This window comes from Heliangelus exortis, chromosome 1 (genome assembly GCF_036169615.1).
Source record: "Heliangelus exortis chromosome 1, bHelExo1.hap1, whole genome shotgun sequence".
Lineage (NCBI taxonomy): Eukaryota > Metazoa > Chordata > Aves > Apodiformes > Trochilidae > Heliangelus > Heliangelus exortis.
Window position 1 is genome coordinate 53,668,657 of NC_092422.1, and position 20,195 is coordinate 53,688,851.

A 20,195-nucleotide genomic window follows, 5' to 3' on the forward strand; every position below is an offset into this window, starting at 1 on the left:
TACCCATGTGCACAGGGCAACTTCCATTGGCAACCTGGAGCACATGAGGTGTTGAAGTGCCATGGCTGGTGCTGGTTATTGCTGACACACACCTCTTGGGATGTGGCTGTGTTTGTCACTTGTTGTCTGTGTGACCTTCTCTGTCCATCTGCCAGCTGAGCTGTGTGTATGACTGCTTTCTCTCTGGCTGAAGAACTTCTTTCTGGGGCAGCCCCAAGGGCAGGAGATGGTGCCCGCTCTGTCTCTTAGGTGTCTTGCAGTCCTCTGATACTGCACTGTTGATGTTAATGTCTTCTTCTACAGGAATAAAACAAATGGCTCGTTTTGTGATTAAAGTAAAAGTCCATTCTTCCAGCTCACTTCAGTTATTTTGGTGGAGTCTGGAAGCAGCAATCTCTCATATGGTGTACTCCCCCTGGTGTCTACAGACTATTCTCTTATACTCTTGGATCATTCTTATTTCAGCCTTCAACTGAAACACAGTTGTATTCCCACTAGGGATAGCTGTCGTGCTGTTTAGAGGACAGAACTTTTGCTTTTGGGAACAGTCAGGCCCTTAACACAGTGGAAGCCAGTCAGGAGCAGAACTACAAGCACAGCTTGCTACACACAGCTTGGTACACAGCTTGGTAGCTTGCGTGCTAAGGATGCTGAGATATGCTGAGCATAAGTGGAATAAAAAGAATGTAGCGGTTGAACTTTCTTTAGGGAAATATGATTTAAATGTCCTTAGAGTAGGGAACTGAACTCTGTCCCTCCACTGCAGAAAAGGTGAGTTGGCTAATGCACACTGAGAGGGAGGACGAGCGAACAGAACAACAGATCAGCAACAGCTGCATATAAAAAAAAAGCAGCAGAACCCCCCTATTGCTCCAGGACTCAACTAGGTCTGCTGAGAACAGGACTATTAGACCGAGTCCCTAAGGAGAATCAAATGGGAAAACTCTTTATTTTTAGGCCCTAGGAATGGTGTTGCAAAGGAGGCACTTTCAGAATCCTCATGCATGTGTTACTTGAACAGAGTAAATCTGAGGTAAAACTGTGAGATGTCTCTGGTGTCCAGGCACCTTTGTTGAATACTTTAGGATTAGGTATAAACAACACTTTTGTGCATTTGCAGAACTGTTTATGGATCTGACTGAGTAGCCTCACAGCACCAATCCTCCCCCTCCTCCCTTGTCAAGATGTCCTTTCTTGTCACGTAGAAAATGCAGAAATTACTCTATATCACTGTATGCATTTGAGTCACAGGTTTTTGAAAAGCCTGCCTGAAGGCAGCACATCACCTCATAACTTGGCCTTGTAGTTCTCTGCTGTTAAACACAAATAGCTCGTGCGATACAATTAGCTTTCACAATGTAGTAAAAAGTAGAAATCTCATTTGAAAGCTTAATCCCAGGGACCACTTTCATTCCTTCTCATAGCCATTAACTTATTTTACAATATAAATATACAACATTTCAAGTGCGGAATAAATGGCACCAAGATCAGACTATATGAAAAAAAGAGAACATTACAACAAATATATAATATTCTTTTGAAGTGAACATACTCATTTTTCCTTTAAATGGAAGCTCTGTTCCACAGAAGTAGAAATTGCTCTAACTGAAGTATCAGCTTTGTTAAAGCTTAATTTATCATTAACAGCATGAGTCAGAGCTGCCATAGGTCTACAAGGAAACAACAAAGAAAAATACATGGTCTTTATCCTGAATTCCCTGGTCCCTCTAAACCCAGACAGTTTTGAGTGTTTAAAGAAAAAAATGTGTTTAGGCATGTGCTGTTACACCTACATCAGCAGATAAGCCAAGAGGAGGGCATGGGCTTGAGGACTGGCTCATGACTGTCTGCATCCTTTCTGGCACAGCTTCAGCTCTCCTGACCTGGCACTATCCAGTTGTGCCAGCCTAGGGCTGATGAAGGGAACTCTTTCCAGAAAGGAGCCCAAAAATGTGTCCCTCCAGCTCAGGGGAAAGAAAGCTGAGTGTGTGAGATGAAGAGTGATTCTTCATTTTGGGGTCACAGACTGTTCCCTGTCACCTGAGCTTGCATCTTTACTGTCTCATATCTTGGACTTGTGCCTCAGACCAGCCAGTTCCCTTGTCCACACAAGCCTGAAGGGTGACTTGTAGTCTGACTCTGATGGGGGGGAACCAAGTGGGAAAAACCCTAAGCATATACAATGGGACTGGCTCTTCCTCTTGGTCTGCCCTGATGGGTGATACGAGCACAGATGGTGCAATCCAGCTGGCTTGAGAACAAGGGTAAAACGATGCTCTCTGCTCACCACTGCTTGACCTCAGCCTCCTTACCCATCCACCCCATGTGATTGGAACCCCTGCACATTTAAAAGCACTGCAGTGTTTTTGGGTAGGTGCATGCAAAGACCTTGAGGAGGATTTGCTATTTCTGAGTGAATGATTTACAGTTACTGTTCTGACCATATTCCAGTGATGCTCCAGATATCATAAGTGACTCTGATGTTGTAGACAGCCCAGCTGTTTTATGTTTTCTAACTGTGGGAGGTTTTTATTTTGTGTATCAAATGATTTCTGTGGAAGAATTCAGAAAAAGGCAATAGAATGATGAAATGGCACAGCAGGGAAAGAAAGTCATCGGTGTGATAGCTTGTCCATCTGTGGACACCTAAGTATGTCCTCATAGAATAATTTTCTCTCAATTTTCTCCTGTCCTCCCTATTACTGCATTGTTCATTTCAGTATATACTGTTCTATCCTTCACTCAGGTATTATTTCCCTTTCAATAGGAAAAATATTTGAAAGTGGTTTGTGGTTTTCCTTAGATTTAATGATTACTGAAATTAACTGTAGAGATTGACACAAAAACTCCAGAGGTCAAGTTAGTTTGTCAAGAAGAGAAATGAGTACCTAAGGGATGGGTGTAAGGAACATAGGTACATATATGTAACTTCCAGCAAACGATTACTGAAGGACTTTCTGAGCCAAAATTTGTACCTTGAACATTATGTTGAATTGTCAGAGATGGATTTATGGTCCACAAATTAGTCTTTTTTTCACGTCCTTCTTGAACCCACTTTTTATATATTGTGCATTAGTTTTATCCACTTTTTTTTTTTTTTTTTTTTAACCCATTATTCGATATCTTAAACCTGAAATATATGTTCACCTCTGTAATCTGTATGTTTTGTTCTGTTTCCTCAGTAGGGGTACATTTATGGAAAATTGGTCCATATCAGCTGTGGGTTATTTTATGAGTTTAGGGTATATTTTTAAAGAAAGAGCGTTATGTGGAAAGAATTTGTGTTCTACCTACAGCAGATTTACTATTGACATTAGAAACACATCACCAGCACAACCTGTAGCCCTGACATTTTCATTAATCCCTTGCAGTTAATTCCACTTGTGGGGAATTAATTGTACCATCAAATTATTTAAACAGGACTTTACCATCTCAATATGACCTCCTTACATCTATTTTGAATTCAGATGGGGGAAAGTGGCTTTTAAAAACTCTGATGAAATCTCCCAAATGAGTAATATATAAACTCACAGCAGAAGAAGGAGACAGAAGGTCTGTAGTTATATTTAAAAGAATGTACCAGACTACCTTAATGATATCTGATCAGCATATCTAATCAGCATATCTGAAGTAATTAAGTAACATCTATAAACTAGAAAGCAAAGTTAAGTTTGTGTGACAGTGGATATGTAATTGCTAATATTTCTCATGGTCAGGAACAATTGCAAGGAACAGAAAACTGTGTATGAGATTTGCATTCTCTAAGGAAAACCAACAATCTCTCTGCCTCAAACAAAAATTTATCCTTTTCATAACAATATCTAAGACAGGGAACCAGAGTATACATCACTTAAGGAAGCTGACCAGCTCCCTGTTGCAGTCAATAGGTGTCTTCATCACACCAGTGCTGAGGTTTCTTCTCCCTTTCTATGAAGTTTTAAAATGTTTGCTGTGATTGCAGAAGATTTTGAGACTGACAGGTTATTAGAAAGGCAAAAGTCCAGTCCTCATGGCTGAATTCACAAGTAACTGAAGTCCAAAAATCTTTATTTCAATTTAATATTTCTAAAGTCTATTTTTTTTCTTAAATCAAACACTGTCTGAGGGAGAATGATTTATGATCTTTTAAGTGTAACTGGAAACAAACTTCTGTATTGATTCATTGTACATTAAGTCCATTATAAGAAAGTAGAGATATCACTAACAACTTTTTTATATGCTCTTTGTTTACCTAAACATAGTTTGGAATGTCCTCATCAAATTTTATTCCTAACCCTTTCAAAGTCTCATGTAATCCTTTGAAAAGACACAGGAATGGAAAAATTTATTAAAGGGGGTATGCCTCAGTTTCAAGAAAACACTTTGTTTGCTTTTCTAAATTCTGAAATATTTGTGTTAGCATTTAAATGAACTTCCTTGCTTTGAGAGAGATGCCTCATGGGCATGGGTCTTCTTTCAAGCTTGCAATCATCCCATGCAAAGTTCTGACCCTTCACTGACTGTTTCTATAGATCAGGGAAAACCCTGCAAATAAGGTTGCCTTGCAAAGAAGTCACCAGGATTCGGCTGCCTGAACAGGTGCCTGGTGCCCTTTTAGTGGCTGTAGGGCCATGGTGGGTTCAGGCAGGACACGGGGTCTACAGAAGACCTGTGACTTTCTGGCCTGTTAATGAAAAGCCAGATAGGACACTCCAGGTTGCTCAAACCACACAGGGTGCCCTGTTCAGGCAATGAAATTTCACATTTGAATCTATATAGTCTCTGTCTCCTTACAAAATTCCTCTCATCCTAAACCTGAGAGGTGTGATGGTTTGCTTTCCATAGGTATCTATCTTTTCCTACTGACAGTACTGACTGCTTGATTTCAGGGAAGGATGAAGGTCAGTGCTGGAAATTCACTTGTAGATGGCTGAATTTAATGGAAATTAAATGGAGATGGTAATATCATTCCACAGTACATATCGTATCTATTCATGAAAAGGTATTAGGACTCCTTCAGGGCTTTCAATTATCCATCTCCTGCAATTCAAGTTTGAAGGTTGGCAAATATCCTGGAAAGTAGAAATTATTTTTCCATTTGATATTTTAAGTTAATTTAATGCTCAGTTTAACTGAGGTGTCAGTGCATTTGAAGCAGAATGAATATTCCTTAGCAAACAGAAGTAGAGATTACTTCTCTTCAGTTCTAGCTTGGAAAATCCAGGCAGACTTGTTTGGTTGCCACTAGACATCAGTACATTACACTAAATTTACTTTAATCCTGGATGTGGGCAAATGATACATTTAATCTGAAGAAAGCAGGTGCATTCTTGTGAAATACTGAACAGTGAAATTCTGTGCCTCAGGAGGTAGAGAATACTGATTATTGCTTCAAGTGTACAATATGTTAATTTGTTGGACCACAAAAAAAAAGTTAATTTTTCCTTTCTAAGACTAACAAAAATAACACTGATTGGCAGAGATTATAATAGTGTTTTTTGAACATCATAACCTCATTAGTCTGAAACAAGAAACTCATTTAACATAAACTGCAAATCAATTTGCTTGTTAATTCTATTCAAATTGCACTCCTGACTAACACAACACACAATATCACAGAATAATTTCTACCTTTTTTTTTTGTTCAGCTGAAAATTCAGTTATCTGTTCATAGGAGTTTACAATCACTATATAGATCTAAAGGCTAAAGGAAACACACTGGATGGAGAAAAAGAAATTAAGACAAAAAAAGATATTTAATATCAAATATTTTTCTTCCTGTCTGAGAGAAGAAAAAATAGTTATTTGGTCTAAGTTAGGCCATCTAAATCTACTTTATAGAGACAGAAAGTTCCTGTGGACAACTCATCCAGTAACAGGAATCTGAGCCAGAGGGCGTGATTAACTCTGTGGCAGTGCTTCTCTCCCTTCACTGAATAGGGAACATGTCTTTATACCCAGATTTATGGCTAAAGGCTTCAGTTTGGCAAGTGTGATTGTCACATCCTTAAAGCTCTTATACTACAGACCCTGGAATGAGAGACATTAACTCAGCTGTCATTTCAGCTTTTAAGGTATGTCTGTCTTTAGATATATTTCAACTCATTTTTGTCTGCGACAACTTGGGAACCAGCAATACATCAGAGTTAAGACTCAGAGGCTACCCAGACTTTCTGGACCTGAATGGCTATCTAAAAGTATGCTATTTGTGTTAACTTAGAACCTAATAAGGCATCCGTACCAATTCTTAGCCTGAATTGGTAAATCCTTGATTAGTAGGATGTGCAAGAGTTAACTAGATCTAGTATCTGTTAGCCTGAACACATCCTGCAACTTCCCCTCCAAGGGTTTTTAGCAGTGGTGCCTTAGTGATACTGCCTGGTTTTGATAGGATTGTGATGCTGGAGATTGTGAGGAGGGGTGACACAGAGAAGGCTGAACAAGCTGCAAGTTGGGGTTTTAATTTGATGACACCAAGACAACTGCAACTGGAGGCTACCAGCCTCCTTCAGCTGCAAAGCCCATATCTCCTCAGCATTTGTATGGATGAAAGACCCACAACATCTTTTTTGAGACCCTTGGGGAGAGGACACAGCTTGCCCAAGAGTCTCTTCTGCTGCTGTGAGATACCACAGTCCAGCTGCATCAGTGATGGACATTGATGCTGTCCAGATTCCTACATCTGGAGATTTAGTAGCTGTCACATCAATATAACCCTGATTCCAGCAGCATTAACAAGCTCTGGGATTTTGTTTTAGGTTTGATGTTCTCTAGAGGCTTATGTTGGTGAAGACTTTTGAGCTAGCTTTGCTCAACATAAAGTTTGGAATATATGACCCTTGCTAGATATAATTGTAATGACTGGAGAAACTGCAGCCTTCAGCCTTCATCTGGGGCCCTAAATGCATGTATCCATTAAAAAATGTATATCAAATCTGGCATCAGACTTCCCATGTTCATTTAATCTAAATTATTATGAAACATACTCATTTTACACATAATCTGAGGTGTTTTTGTTACATCTCAAAGCCGTAAACTTTGTCTGCATGCTAGGTTTCAGTCTCAGTTCTTTCCACTTTAAATTACTCCAGTGGGCAAAATTATAAATAGTTCCTGACTTTATTCAGTTCAGTGTTTACACAGTTGCTTTAAATACACACACACAGAGTATAAGACAAACTATTATTCTTCAATACATTTTCAAAATCTGCTCAAAATCTGCATGGAAGCATTAAACTTTAGCATGAGGAAAAGAGTAGCAGCTTGCTGTGTAAGAAAGACATGATCCTAACTAACATCTGCTGCCCATTTTTTATGGACACTAGTTAAAGACAATAGTCTTTTTACTATATATATTACAAATAGCAGCTTATCTGTTTCTCAATGAATGTGCTGTTTCATGTTTAGGATTCCTCTATAACAGACTTCACTGTATTTTTTTATTTAATTTTTGTTCTACAAAACCTAGCATGTTGTATGATGTACTAACACTTGCTAAGTGTTGAACTCCTCCTTTGGAGCTTACGTCCACTCTGAACCTCATCCCTCGACAGTGAAGCAGCTTCAAACCTCCCAAAACTCAAGAATATTCTGAGAACCTTTCCCCTGCATATGGTAGGTAGAAATAATTTATTCTTTGTTTAATACTGGACATATTTCTGCAGCAGTGGAAAGCTACACATCAGGAACTTCAATTCCACATTTTCAGTTGTGTTTGTAAGAAACCTGCCACGTTAGCTCACAACACCTCAGAAGGTCCACTTGAAAATGACAAAGAGGTGTATAGTTTCCATGTGTTGACAGGTGGCTCATTCTTGCATTTTTTGTTCAGCCAACCTCTCACTCATTTAATCTGAAATTCTTGGAATATTTTCTTTATATAAGAGCTACAGGATTAATGTTACTGAATGCATCCACAAAAGATTACAGCTGCAAAAATTTACTACCCTGTTTCTCTAATTATTACAGCAATTTTCTCCACATGCCTAGGACAACTGTCTATGTGTACTCGAATTTTCAGGGACAAATAATTTATATTTACATGCAATTATTTCTCTCTGTGGTTCATATAATTAAAATCTTAAAGTTATAAACCACATCAGTGTCTACATGTCATAGACACCTGGTACATTCAAATTTATTGAGTTTATAAAATAAACAAAAATATATAACACTCTTCAAGGACTACTGCCTCCTCTTAACAGTGGTGAAAGTAGTCCTGGATGAACCAGGAATAATTTTTTTCCACTTCCAGTGACCTCCCTTTCAGAGCAGAAGTTGATAATTTCTTACACTTCAAAAATCTCTGTCTGCTCCTTTGCAGCTATGACAGAAAAAATTGCTCTGCACTCCTGCTCTCAGCTTTGTCTCTCTGTTCCTGTTTCCAACACCTAAAAGACCCAGACTGAACACACAAAACTGAGATTTTCTAGTACTTTGGGCAAAAAAAAAAGTCATAAGGTACCTTGCTCTTGTTAAAATTATAGCTTCAGAATAAATTAATGCCTCAAGCAATTAGTACAGCGCAGTGACTGTACTGTCCAGACTGACCTAAATGAAATTTTATTTCATTATTAGCCTGTTCCAATTTCATGGTTGATCCATGTTCAGCAAAGTCCTCCAGCCTTATCAGATCTTTCACATCAAATCCTGCTCAAACACTTTAACAGGATTTTTCTGTGTTTGGTTTGGGGGCCAGGAATAGCAGATGGATTTGCAGGATCATTGGTAATGCAAATATCTTTTTGTTTTTTTAACAACAGCCCACCTTCATTCTGCCTTTCATTATGTAAGCCATAATAAAATATTAAATATTTTCAGGAAATTAGCTTCCAAACCAGATTTTAAAATTTTGGCGGAAACTGTGTTCAAAATCAAAGAAGAACTTTTCATAAGTTAATAATTTTACAGTCTTATTGTACAATACCAGCAAAACTTCTTTTGTTAAATATTTCCATAAAGCAACAACATGTGAAAAAAAAAGTAAACTCTATATCTTATATTTTGCCTGCTGGTTGGAAGAGAGGTAGTTGTCTATTTGGTCTCATTTGATACGAATCCTCCATTTATTTTAGCATGTGATGACGTTGATTTTGAATCCTCTTTTCCCTCTGTTTTGTCAATATCCGTCTTTGTCTTGCCTCGGTGCCTTCTGTAAACACGGTAGGCTGGGAATTGGTATATATTTTGTTATTAAATAAAGAAATTATAACACTTATTTTAAAAAGACACTGCAATAACATGACACCATGCAACATGTTCCTTCTTTGTATTGCTAAAACATTCCATCACAAACCTCCAGACAGTTTCTTTAGAGTTATATTTAAACAACTTTATCACTGAAAAAGTAACTTTATAAAATAATAAGGAAGAGATTTTAAATTCTGATTTTGGTGCTTGACTGCTTTGTGCAGATACTTTTAAAATTATTCTCCATCTTGCTTGGGAAGCCTTTGGGCTCCTGGCGGGGTCTGTCAAGCTGACCCTTACTTATATGTGAGTTCTACTTGGCAGGAGCTGGCATAAACCTGTCCCCACATAGCTCCTTGCCAGAGAGGTTGGATCTGGGGCTGTTCCTTGCAGTCTGTGTCCCTTGGGCAGGGCTCTGGTCTCAGGTACCATGGCTGGTTTGAGAGTGGAACCTCAATAGTGACAGATGGTTTTAGGGGTGAGCAACAAGGCCAAGGTCCCAACCCTTGTTATATTGGTTGAAGTAGCACCTGTGCAACTCATGAGAGATGTATGTGGAAGGAAAAAGGGACCTTCTCCTCTACAGGAAGATATTTCCTCTCATTAAGTGTGAAACTAATGCTGTTCTCTCAACAGCTGATGGGAGGAGGAGTTTGTGTGTGCCAGCAGAGGTGGCCCTGCTGTGCAGCTGCATGCCTGGGCACCCTGGGGTGGTGGAAGAAAATGCATTTTTTCTTCCTTGTCCAAGGATAATAACCCCATGCTGAAGTATTCTCATGTGCCTGGTTTAGAGGCACATGAGGTTGCTGGAGAGCCCCTCCCCCATGCTGAAAAAAGAGGCTCCTTCCAAACCTTGAAGTGGATCTTGTATATTCCTGGTACAGGGCACAGCACAATGGTGATGCTCTGTAATAATTTGTGTCATTATATACCTAACCATTTTCCATCTGATAATTTGTATTCCTTCTTGTTTTCCCCATAACCATGCAAAATAAGACTGATAATAATGATGATAATTATAATGCTGTGATAGAAAATATCCATACTTTACCTCCTAAAATAAGCAGTGCAAACAACAGCTGGAAAATACTGTAGACGAGTGGGAAAGTAAACATCAGTTCAAGTTGTTCAGGGGTGAATGAGAGCTGTACTATAGTTGAACACAGCTGAGAGTTTTGCATGCCTGTTTCCAGAGACACTGTACGACATCTTATGGGAATAACACAAAGACAATAGTGAAATAGCAGCCTGTGCATTCTTACACTTTTTAGTAATCTGGATCAAAAAGAAACATATGCTAGCTGAGAAAATCAGCTCACACAGTCAATAAAGCACACCACGAGTCATATAGTTGTTGCCACCAGAGAACACAGAGTTTCTGGCAGTCCATCATTTGTTAAAGACTCTGCTCCACCTTCAAGCCATGCCTGTTATATTTGGTAACACTCACTATCTCCCTCTCTTGTAATTATATTCTGAACTGTAGGCTCCTGAATCTACATGAGAAATTTTACTTCAGTTGCAACACACTTATTATTCAGGTCTGTTTTATCCCCTTCCTTTGAAGTGCAGGGCATGGAAAGGGCATATGAAAGATTGGAGGAAATAGTATAGTTAAAATCTGCAAATGAAGATGGGCACAAGAAAAGTTTTATCTGCACATTAATATACCAGAAACTGGGCTGGGGAATGAGTGCCTCTGTAGCAAAGAGAGTGTTTAGGAGGCATTCTCAGCATTGATTAATCATTAAATAAAATCTTCTTTTACAACTGAAATAAGATAAAAAAAATCTTAATCACAGAGGCATCTATACCTGTGCCAGGACAGACCAGCTACACGGGCCAGAAGGAATCCCAGAGAATAGCCAGCTGCTGGAAATATGGTGCCAATGAGCCATAACTTGGGGGATATATTCCACGAGCCTCTGTAGAGTATTCCCCCAACCACAGCAATGACCACAATGAGGATTGCTCCCACAATGGAACCAATCTGTGAGGGGACAGGAGAGGAACTGCATGAATAAGAAAACCCAAAGAAATTTAATGACATCAAACACAGCATCAAACATGCCTGTGAGTGCCTCTGAGCCACTGGAACATCTTATTCAGTATAAAATCAAAAGTTTACAGCAATTTAATTCACTGCAGACAAGCAGATTAGATAGCTGCCATTTTTCCCAAACAGGAAATGGAGGGTGTATTTCAGTGTGTGACTACAGATATAGATCAAGACACAGCTATAATAGATATGTTATTTATATCAGACACCTGTAAAACTAGTCTCTTGAAGCCTTGGCTATAGCTGTAGTTAGAGCTGGAGATTAAAAATAATCTCATGGGTGTGACAGGAGAGAGGAATGGCAATCACATTAGAATAATTTTCCCAGAGCTGTTGGGAAACAGACAGCTCAATATTTAGTATAATGCACTTTTTCTCCCTGCTTCTTGGGCAGTCACACTCTGGGGCTTCGTATGGCATCTGTTAGCTAGGTGCTGGACTGTTAGTGAAAGGGAATTATTTGCCAAGCAGATGAGTAAATCTTTAATGTGGCTGAACGTTTGTGTTTGAAAACTGGCTGTGAGCTTGTATGGCATTTCTACACAGACATAAGTCACTGAGTTGAGCTTCTTTCCTTTGGCCAAAATGTACTGAGCTCTTCACTGCTGCTTGCCAAAGAACATGACAACTCTCTCTATTCTCAATGTCCAACTGCAATGCCTGCCCTTATGACATATTTTCCCAGGGATCTCACCAGCAGATTTCTGGGACAAAATTTAGGAGAATCCATTTCTCAGTTAAAACGTGTATTCACGTAGAATTGATCTCATCAGCTTTTGGCTGAAGCCCTTTTAAGAGCATTGAGTGAACAAGTATTTATGCTTGACTGAGCTATTAGCCACGTGCACCTAGGAAGAAGAAACATAGCCTGTCCATGACAAGCTCTTCTATTTCACCTGGCACGCTGCCTTTGTGCTCTTATCTCCATTTCTCACTGTATGGATCTCAATCTGACAGCTACAGCTCAATCTATGTTGATGCTTCATTGTCCTACAGAAAGCAAACTGTCAGGGGACCCTCCTGTGGGTTGCTTGCCCACTTGGTAGGAAAGAGGATGAAAGTCTCTCTTCATATGAATTCCAAGTCCATTCTTCTTCCTTAACTGATCAGGCAGGAACAGTACAGTTCTACAACCAGAACTCTTTAGTATCCAAGTTCATAAGCAAGTTGAGAATGCATTAAAAAATATAATGTAATAAATTAATAGCTTAAGAAAGGGAATTGTACTTAGAAGGGCCTTTGTGTTCTAATCTACCTGAGAAATGATAAAAAAGTATAAGTAGAATAATTAGTTGCCAGATTAGTTTTGCTTAAGGAAATTTAGAAAATATATGTTTACAAAGGTTAAGAAAGACCAAGGGAATTCATCATATCTAACAATCGCTTTAGAGGTAAATCTAATGTTCAGAATGATTAATTTGCTGTTAACACTAAATGCAGCTATGTTGTTGTTGTTACTACTGTTATTAGTTAGTGAGAACAGTTTTTTGCCAAATCCACATATTTTTCATGCATCTGAAACTATTTTGCACAGATAGTTGAATTTTGTGATTTTTGTTAGATTTCTTTAACAGTTGGGACATTTTCGAACAAGGATTTTTTGATTTTTTTTTTTTTTAATAAAAACTGACTTCGCACTCAAAATTACCTCCTGTCAATAAGGTTTTTTAAAAGTAGGAAGCTTTCTGGTTCAGAATGTTTTAATTTTACATTATTTTGCAGAGAAAACCGTCTTGCTGTCGACCTGAATGATTTTCCTTCCAATTTCAGTTTACATTACAAACTGAACTCAATTACTAACACAGTTGCAGCCAAAGACAAAAGCAGGCTCTTTGGCTAATGAAGGTTTCCAATAATGTATGCAGCTCATGCTCGCTTGAGCAGGGGAAAAGCAATACATTCCTGCAATGTCTCATTTGTTTTCTGCTGAAAACTTCCCAGCTCTTATGAAGTCAGATATTAATACTATGAATAGCAATGTACTGCTTCAGTGGTGCCCTGATTCCATAATTTGTCCGTAATTACAAATGCCTCAGCCTTACATATCCTACCTTAAGGATGACTTTTGCTTTACTGGGCCATCTGTGGTTAACATACATTCCAAATGAAACAGGAACTACAAGAGCTACCAGTGAAAGTCCTGTAAAAAAAGCAAGAGAGAAGAGAAGTTAAGCCCACACATCATTCAGAAGTCCACTACAGGAGGACAGACATGGTGTAGAGCAGCTGGGGCTATGGAACAAGCCTTTGGACCATGTTTCTAGAATGCAGACCCCAGACCATGCCCGCACACCCCACCCACACCTGCCCCTTTGCTTTTCTATAGAGTCTGTTATCTTTGGCAGCCTGTTGAAGTAATTGCCATTCTGCTGAGCTACATGCTCATTCACCTGCATCAGAAAGGCAGACAGAAATTTGAGTGTGTTAATCATCACTCTCCGGTAATGTGAGCAGCTATATTAAATGTTCACTTTTTTGCATGTGTTTTGCTACTGTACCATATCAACAACTGGTCTAGAGCTTCTTTTGTTTGGCCTTCCCCCACTTGCATTTATTTTGAAAGCACAAGCAGTGTATACAATTTCTTTTTTCTCTCCAGAACAATGGGAAATGAAATTGAAGAACACGAAAGTGGCTCTGCTGGCTTTTAAGATTAGCACAACATGGAACTGCACTTGATAAGCACTAGGGCCACAGCTCTGCAAAGCACTGGAGCATGTATTTCTAAATACTTTGACTATTTTCTCTTTGTAGCTGGATGAGATTTATGACAGGAAGTCAAATGAAGCCACTCCTGGCAGTGTAGATTGCAGCTTTTCAAAGAGACTCAGCAGTTTTAATCACTTGCTTAATTATCCACATGTGCTTAAGTACTTTGCCAGATTAGGGCCTCAGCATTTAGCACTTTGCAGGATTGTGTTGTAAAGCTGTTACAAACACTTTCATCCAGGGGAAGCAGCTATTCCTGTACAAATTGTTTTATATTCTTATCCCAGTATCATGCAGGTCTCCTAACAATTTGGAAAGAAAAACATGCACAATCTTATGGTAAATCTCTGTACCATATTGATAATGACTTCAAGACTTTGTGCTGAAGAGCTGTGAATGACTGGAAATGATCAAGGTATCTAATTTCCAGAGAAATTCTTGGAAAGTAGGAGGAATAATATTTTTTAAAAAGTCTGGAGGAATTTCTGCATGACTCTTCAGGCTGATAGCATAAAGATGGCTGTTAGTAGAGGGAGGAAAAAGGAGAGAGTCAGCTGGTTCACTGGACTCACCAATGCTGTTGTAGGGCAGTACAATTGCATCAGAATCAGTCCACATCTTGGTGTAAATGAAGAGGCAAAGTGGCATCATCCCCATTGCAAAGAGTGTGGAACAAGTTGTCATGCTGATGCTGCAAAGAAATTGGTTTGAGTGACAGTTCATCTCATGCTAGCCTATAGACTTTCTCCTTTCCTTATTCCAACTTGACAGCTTATGAAAGGTTGGGAAAGGAGTGCTGCTGGCTGCAGCCAATTTATCCTGCATATAAGGTAAGAAAAAAGATAAATGGAAGGAATGGCTTTTGCTGGAAAAAAAAAAAAAAAAGGAAACATAAAATATCAACCAGTTCTGCAGCTACAGAACAGTAACTCTCAGCACAAACGAGGCAGTCAGTCAGTCAGGCAGCCATCAGGAACATCAGGCAGGTCTGTTGGCAAGTCTGTCTGCAGGCTGGCTGTCTGGCTGTCTGGCTTCTGAGAGGGTGGCAAGCTGGTCAGGGTCAGATGGACATCAAATGGAGCTTTCCATTATACCAGCAGTTCTGGAGGGTTAACATTTCACTCCAAATTTAACAACATGAAAAATATTTCATCTTTTGTCTTGGGTGTGTGATGTAATGAAATCACCTTTTCTGGGCTGTTTTGCTGTAGGCCGTGGAGTAGATGTTGAGAATTACTCAGTGAAGCTGAGAATAAGTATTGTTGTTTCTTTGGTCTTTAAAAAGACATTTATGTTTTAAAATATAAAGTCTTGAAACCATCAGGCCTGGTATATCTTGTACTAAAAATGAATTCTGCTACAAGAATGAAGAAGCAGGAAAAGACAAGACAGCTAAAATAAGGAGGAAATTATCAGAATCTTAACAGAACAGATAGTTATGCCAACAAATCATACTCATCCGACTTAAAAGTAATGAGAGGGAGTTCCAGTCGTGGGACTTTGGAAACTTCCTTAGGAGTCTCATTTCTGATATACCTTTTTTTCTGGATGACCCTCAGAAAAGAGACTACTGACCCTGTCCCACAAGCTGGGTAGATCCAAAGAAAATGAGAACAATTAATACAGAAACCATGGGACTATCTGAATTAATTTTAGTTCCCATAGCTCTCTACTTCTGAGTCATCGAATATAACTTGGTAGGAGTCTCTGGCAAGAGAGTTCTTACCCACACAGAACAAAGAACCATCAGCTGCAGTTAAGGTCAGATGAAGCCCCACATGGATAAAAAACCCCTTATTTTACCTAGTTCTGTATTTCCTACATTTTTACTCTTATATCTATACTCTACTCCAAAATTTGCCTGTCCTCTGATCTCAGTCCCTGTGCTCACAGAAGCTTTCCAGAGAGCTGTAGAGGAGAGGCAAAGGTGTTTCAGAAGCAGTTGGTCACAATGCAGATATTAAGAGACTTCAAAAATAGATGGCCCCATGGGAAGCTTTAGAGAATATCCTCTGGGTCAGAGATACTAAGAAAGGTCTGAAACCTCGAAACCTCGTATTTCATCTCCCTGTGATTATATTACCAATAGAAAATTAGTTCCTGCTCTAAGTTGTGGTCTGTTTGCACTGGGATATTTTGAAGCAGGACTGTAGACAGTGGTGATGATTTGTTATGTATAAGCATAAAATATTATCAGTTAAAAGCAAAGCCTTCTCTGATATGATGAGCAGGCTTTCTATAACACTGTGCTGGCTCCAGAAGCCAGCCATGCTTCTTACATCTTTATTCTTCTGCCAAGAACTGATGATATTTGTACTACCATCTCTGTTGTACCTCCCATATTCTCTGGTCCCCACATTATTGTCAAAAATGTAATGGTGAAAAGCCTTTGACTTCTTAAGGTACAGGTTTTTACTTCAAGAATACAATTTTATGGGTATTTTCAATTTATTTCACCTCTACCATGGCATATAAACCCTACCCATATTTATATTGTCATCAGTTTGGATTTTTACCATTGGTTTCAGTGGCATAATTCTGAACACGTGGGGGTAAGAAAACTCAGTTTATTTCTCTAAGGAAAATTAGGACAGAATTTCAGACGTGCTGGATATCTTTCCATCTGTAGTTTCTTAGACTTATGTTTGTTGAAATTAAGCATCTTATAGTTCCTAATATCATAGGTCTTTAATGATATCATTAGGTCTTTTTACTTCCAGAGTGAGGAAGCTGGTGATTAGTGGAACTGACCTCATACATAATTTGAAAGCTGGTATTAAATTAACACCTGGATGCAGCAGAAAAGTTCGCTATTTTCAAAGGATGGAAAAAAATGTCTTATTAAAGCTACAAATATTAAAATTCTTAGTCTGTTCACCCTAGCTCCACATCTTTCTTCCTTCTATTATTTTTTCCACTTCTAGTTCAGACTGGCATATGATAAATTGGATGAATGCTCCGATTTATAATACTCTGTGGGAAAAAGAGAAACGACCCTGTTTATTTTAGAGCAAAGTAATCAGGATATAACAATTAAGAGATGGCTCATTTTTAAAGGCTACTAGTGCTGATGAATCCCCTGTGGCATTTACATCAGGAATAGCATTAATTTCTCCTGTGTGCTTGATGTCCTAAGGCATGTCAGGTGCCTTCCATGCTGACTTCAGAGCACCCTGTTGCTGGGACCATCAGGCTTCACCACAGAAGATTTTTTCCATTGCTCCCAGTATGCAGGGCTGCCTTAGTCAGTGGCTTCTAGCCTGTAAAGCTTTCCTGCAATTTGAGGACTTTGCAGAAGGTGCCAGGAGCAGATAGAATTACATCAAGAGGTTGTCATTTGGATTAGTTCCCAAAGAGATAATCTATGCCTGTCTATTCATTGCATAGAGCAAAAAAAGGAAGGAAAATATTTTCCACAGGGGGTCTTTCAAGAAACATTACTTCAAGATCTTTTGCAAAGCCATGATTTTGTATGCAGAATTCAGGTCTTAAGATCTCTTGTTATTTAATCTAGTTATTAAGTTTTAGTGAACAAGATAATGCAAGAAACAAACCCACAAAAGAGATTTCATAAGTTTCAGCATTTTAGAGGTCTTTATCAATGCTATTTTCTGCAGCACAGAGATATACAGTAAAATTTTTTCTAAGATTCACAGTTCTTTCTCAATTAAACAAGGATATTTGCTAATATATTTACTGTGGTTGCAGTAGCTAAACATCTTCTCAGGAAAGAAGGTCTGCCATGCATGGGGCAGGAAAGCTAAGAAAAAAATCAGATAGTACTTTCCAAAATAAAGTTTACACAGTAAAAATCCATGTGAATTACTTAGAGAATGGCTGCTCTTACCTTAGGTCCATGTCTCCATCCACCCAATAGGCGATAACATTGGAGGCTGTGCCTCCTGGACAGCATCCCATGATCATCACCACAACAGCTTGAATTGGAAGCACATTAAAGATCAGGGCCAGCAAGAAGCCTGTGAGAGGCATAATTCCAAACTGGCAAAGGAAACCCACAAAAATACCCCAGGGTCTCTTTATGTGGCCCAAGAATTTCTTAAGTTCCACATTGCAACCCATGGAGAACATCACCAAAGCCAGCATGATTGTTAGAACAGTACTCAAAATTATACTCAAAGTTTCATTAAAGTTATCTTCTGGTAACAAGCAGGAGGTGCCGTTGCAAATAGTAGCATTTGCTGAACAACCTGTGGAGTTTTTTGCCAAAGACCCAGCATTAAGTTGCTGGGAAAGAAGGTCTGTCTGCATTTTGAAATACAGAACCACTCAGTACTTCTGAGACAAACTTTCAAGCCTGTGTAAATGGTTGTTTGTCAGGGATTCCTTTTTAAATGATCCAGGAAGCAATAAAGTGCAATAAATACTTGAACGTTGTTACTATTCTTGAAGGGTTTGGCAAAATGCTGATTCATATAGTTATAAAAGTTGCACTTGCTGTGTCTGGTGACAATTAATCATTTATTCATATGATAATGAGGAATCCCACATCAAGAGAATAGCTGTGTTAATATTTAAGAGTGTAGAGGAGGCTTGTGGTGTAGCTGAGCACACAGAACGAGAATCACAGGACGTAGAGAAAGTTTAGATTTCATTCTTCAAATTTTTTACATGCCTTGAGCAGAGCAGCTCGTGCATGCATTAACACTGACATTACAAGGGTCTGTGGGGTGGAAAGATGCAACCTGAACACAAGAAACCAGGAGCAGAGGTCCTGAGATTGGGTTTGGAACTGTGGCTCTGGCTAAGTGATGCAGCATTCCCCGTGACACACCACGACAGTCTCATTTGAATGTGCAGGCATCCTCATTGGGTTGCATTTCTAGTATAATAGAAGCTGGTGTGGGGTGATAAATCTACTACAGGACTGCATGCATGTTTTTGTCACTTTTGGCTCCTAAATGCAACTTTTATTTATGGTTCCTTCTAAACTTCCACATAATACTGAAGATGGTGAAGATACCTGGCTTTAAAGTTTTCCATGATGCAGTCTGATAAAGTGTCACCTGTGTTTTTGGTTTCAGCACCTGAATAAGTGCCATTGCCCTGCCATCTCCATGCCCCTCCAGGCTGGAAACTGGGTGACCACCTGGTGGCTGATTTTCCTTACATTTTGCCTTGCTTCTAGCCATGTCTACCTCCACACTGAGCACATCATCTGGGGAAGAGAGGAGAGGGAAAGGAAGGGAGAGGGTCAGGGAGCAATAGACTGCTTATTTGGGCTGAGTGGAAAGTTATAATCCTCCTGGCACCTTCTGCCAGGTGCTGCTTCACTCTACCTTGGCCTGGAAATGTCAGGTGCTGAGAGGAGGAGGAAGAGGATGTGTTTGCTGAACTGAGTGAAGGGAGTGGGGAGCAGGGCAGGGGGCCAGCTTTGGAGCCCAGTCAAACCAGCCCTGTCAAACCCAGCCCTGTCCCCTTCAGCATAGTAACACATTCAGCATCCATACTGGAGGAGATAGTGCAGGTCACCTGTTTTGTCTGCTGTGACCTGAAGATTGAGAGGCAGGTATCTTGTGCCTGGCTTCTTGTTCTCTATCATACCCGTGGCTCACAAGAGAGGCTGAAGCAGAGCATCTGTCTTGGGACTCTGTTGAGGTGTGACAGCTCTAGGATAATCTATGGCAGTGCTTATGGCACAGCAAACACCTTCTTTGTACCTGGGACTAGAGGAGTTTTGTGGAGTCCTTGATCTGTTTGTCTCCTGATGCATGTCCCTGTTGTCTCCCCCCTGCTTCAATTCATGTCCTTGTCTCACTTATGCTTTCTTGTGAAAAAACATCATAGCTCAGTCAGCACTTAGATATCTTTACTGTACTTATCACTGTACTAGGTGGATGCTGTTCAAATATTCACACACTAAATATCACAGCTTTGTGCCCCTGATATTCTGTAAAAGCAGAAAAGCAGGGGAGCAGACACATGAGGTCTTCATGCAGCAACAGAAACAACAACAAAACACTGGAAATCTGAGATAATTTTAACTATGCAGCATGCATTGCTCTCAGTCTCATGTTTCTGAAAATCTAAAAATTCCTAGGATCTTCTGGCTGGTCAAAGGTTTATGCCTCAGGCTTCCTTCAAAATTAGGAATGTTTTCAAGGGAATAATTATGTTGATGTTTTTCTGCACCCAAGCTTTGCAGTAAAATTCACTTCAGGTTAGATCTTAGACTAAAATAAGGTTTAAATGTAAAGTGCAATTGGTGCCCTCCAAGTATCTTTCATTTTCACTACAGATG

The 20,195-nt window shown here is 39.4% G+C and overlaps 1 protein-coding gene across 2 annotated transcripts; it reads right to left on the reverse strand.

Annotated features, from left to right (window-relative positions):
- Positions 1 to 7,140: 7,140 nt before the first annotated feature.
- Positions 7,141 to 18,266, reverse strand: SLC10A2 (solute carrier family 10 member 2). 2 transcript variants are annotated; one of them, XM_071742765.1, is made up of 6 exons: positions 17,784 to 18,266; positions 14,509 to 14,627; positions 13,279 to 13,367; positions 10,983 to 11,158; positions 10,220 to 10,257; positions 7,141 to 9,146 (listed from the first exon to the last, which is right to left on the reverse strand). In XM_071742765.1, exons 1-6 carry the CDS (start codon positions 18,203 to 18,205, stop codon positions 9,013 to 9,015), a joined length of 978 nt encoding a protein of 325 aa, XP_071598866.1. In that variant the 5' UTR covers positions 18,206 to 18,266; the 3' UTR covers positions 7,141 to 9,012. The 2 variants fall into 2 exon arrangements, with proteins under 2 accessions (XP_071598866.1, XP_071598855.1); XM_071742754.1 differs by having other exon boundaries at positions 10,220 to 10,377.
- Between the last annotated feature and the right edge of the window lie 1,929 nt (positions 18,267 to 20,195).

Bases quoted from the DNA above. Each gene is read 5' to 3' on its own strand.
- SLC10A2 (XM_071742754.1), bottom strand. From the start codon at position 18,205: ATGCAGACAGACCTTCTTTCCCAGCAACTTAATGCTGGGTCTTTGGCA. The intron at 11,159-13,278 runs GTAGGATATGTA...GTCCCCTCACAG, and splicing joins AAGCAAAAGTCATCCTTAAG to ATTGGTTCCATTGTGGGAGC. The intron at 10,378-10,982 runs GTATAGATGCCT...TATTCCCATAAG, and splicing joins GCTGGTCTGTCCTGGCACAG to ATGTCGTACAGTGTCTCTGG.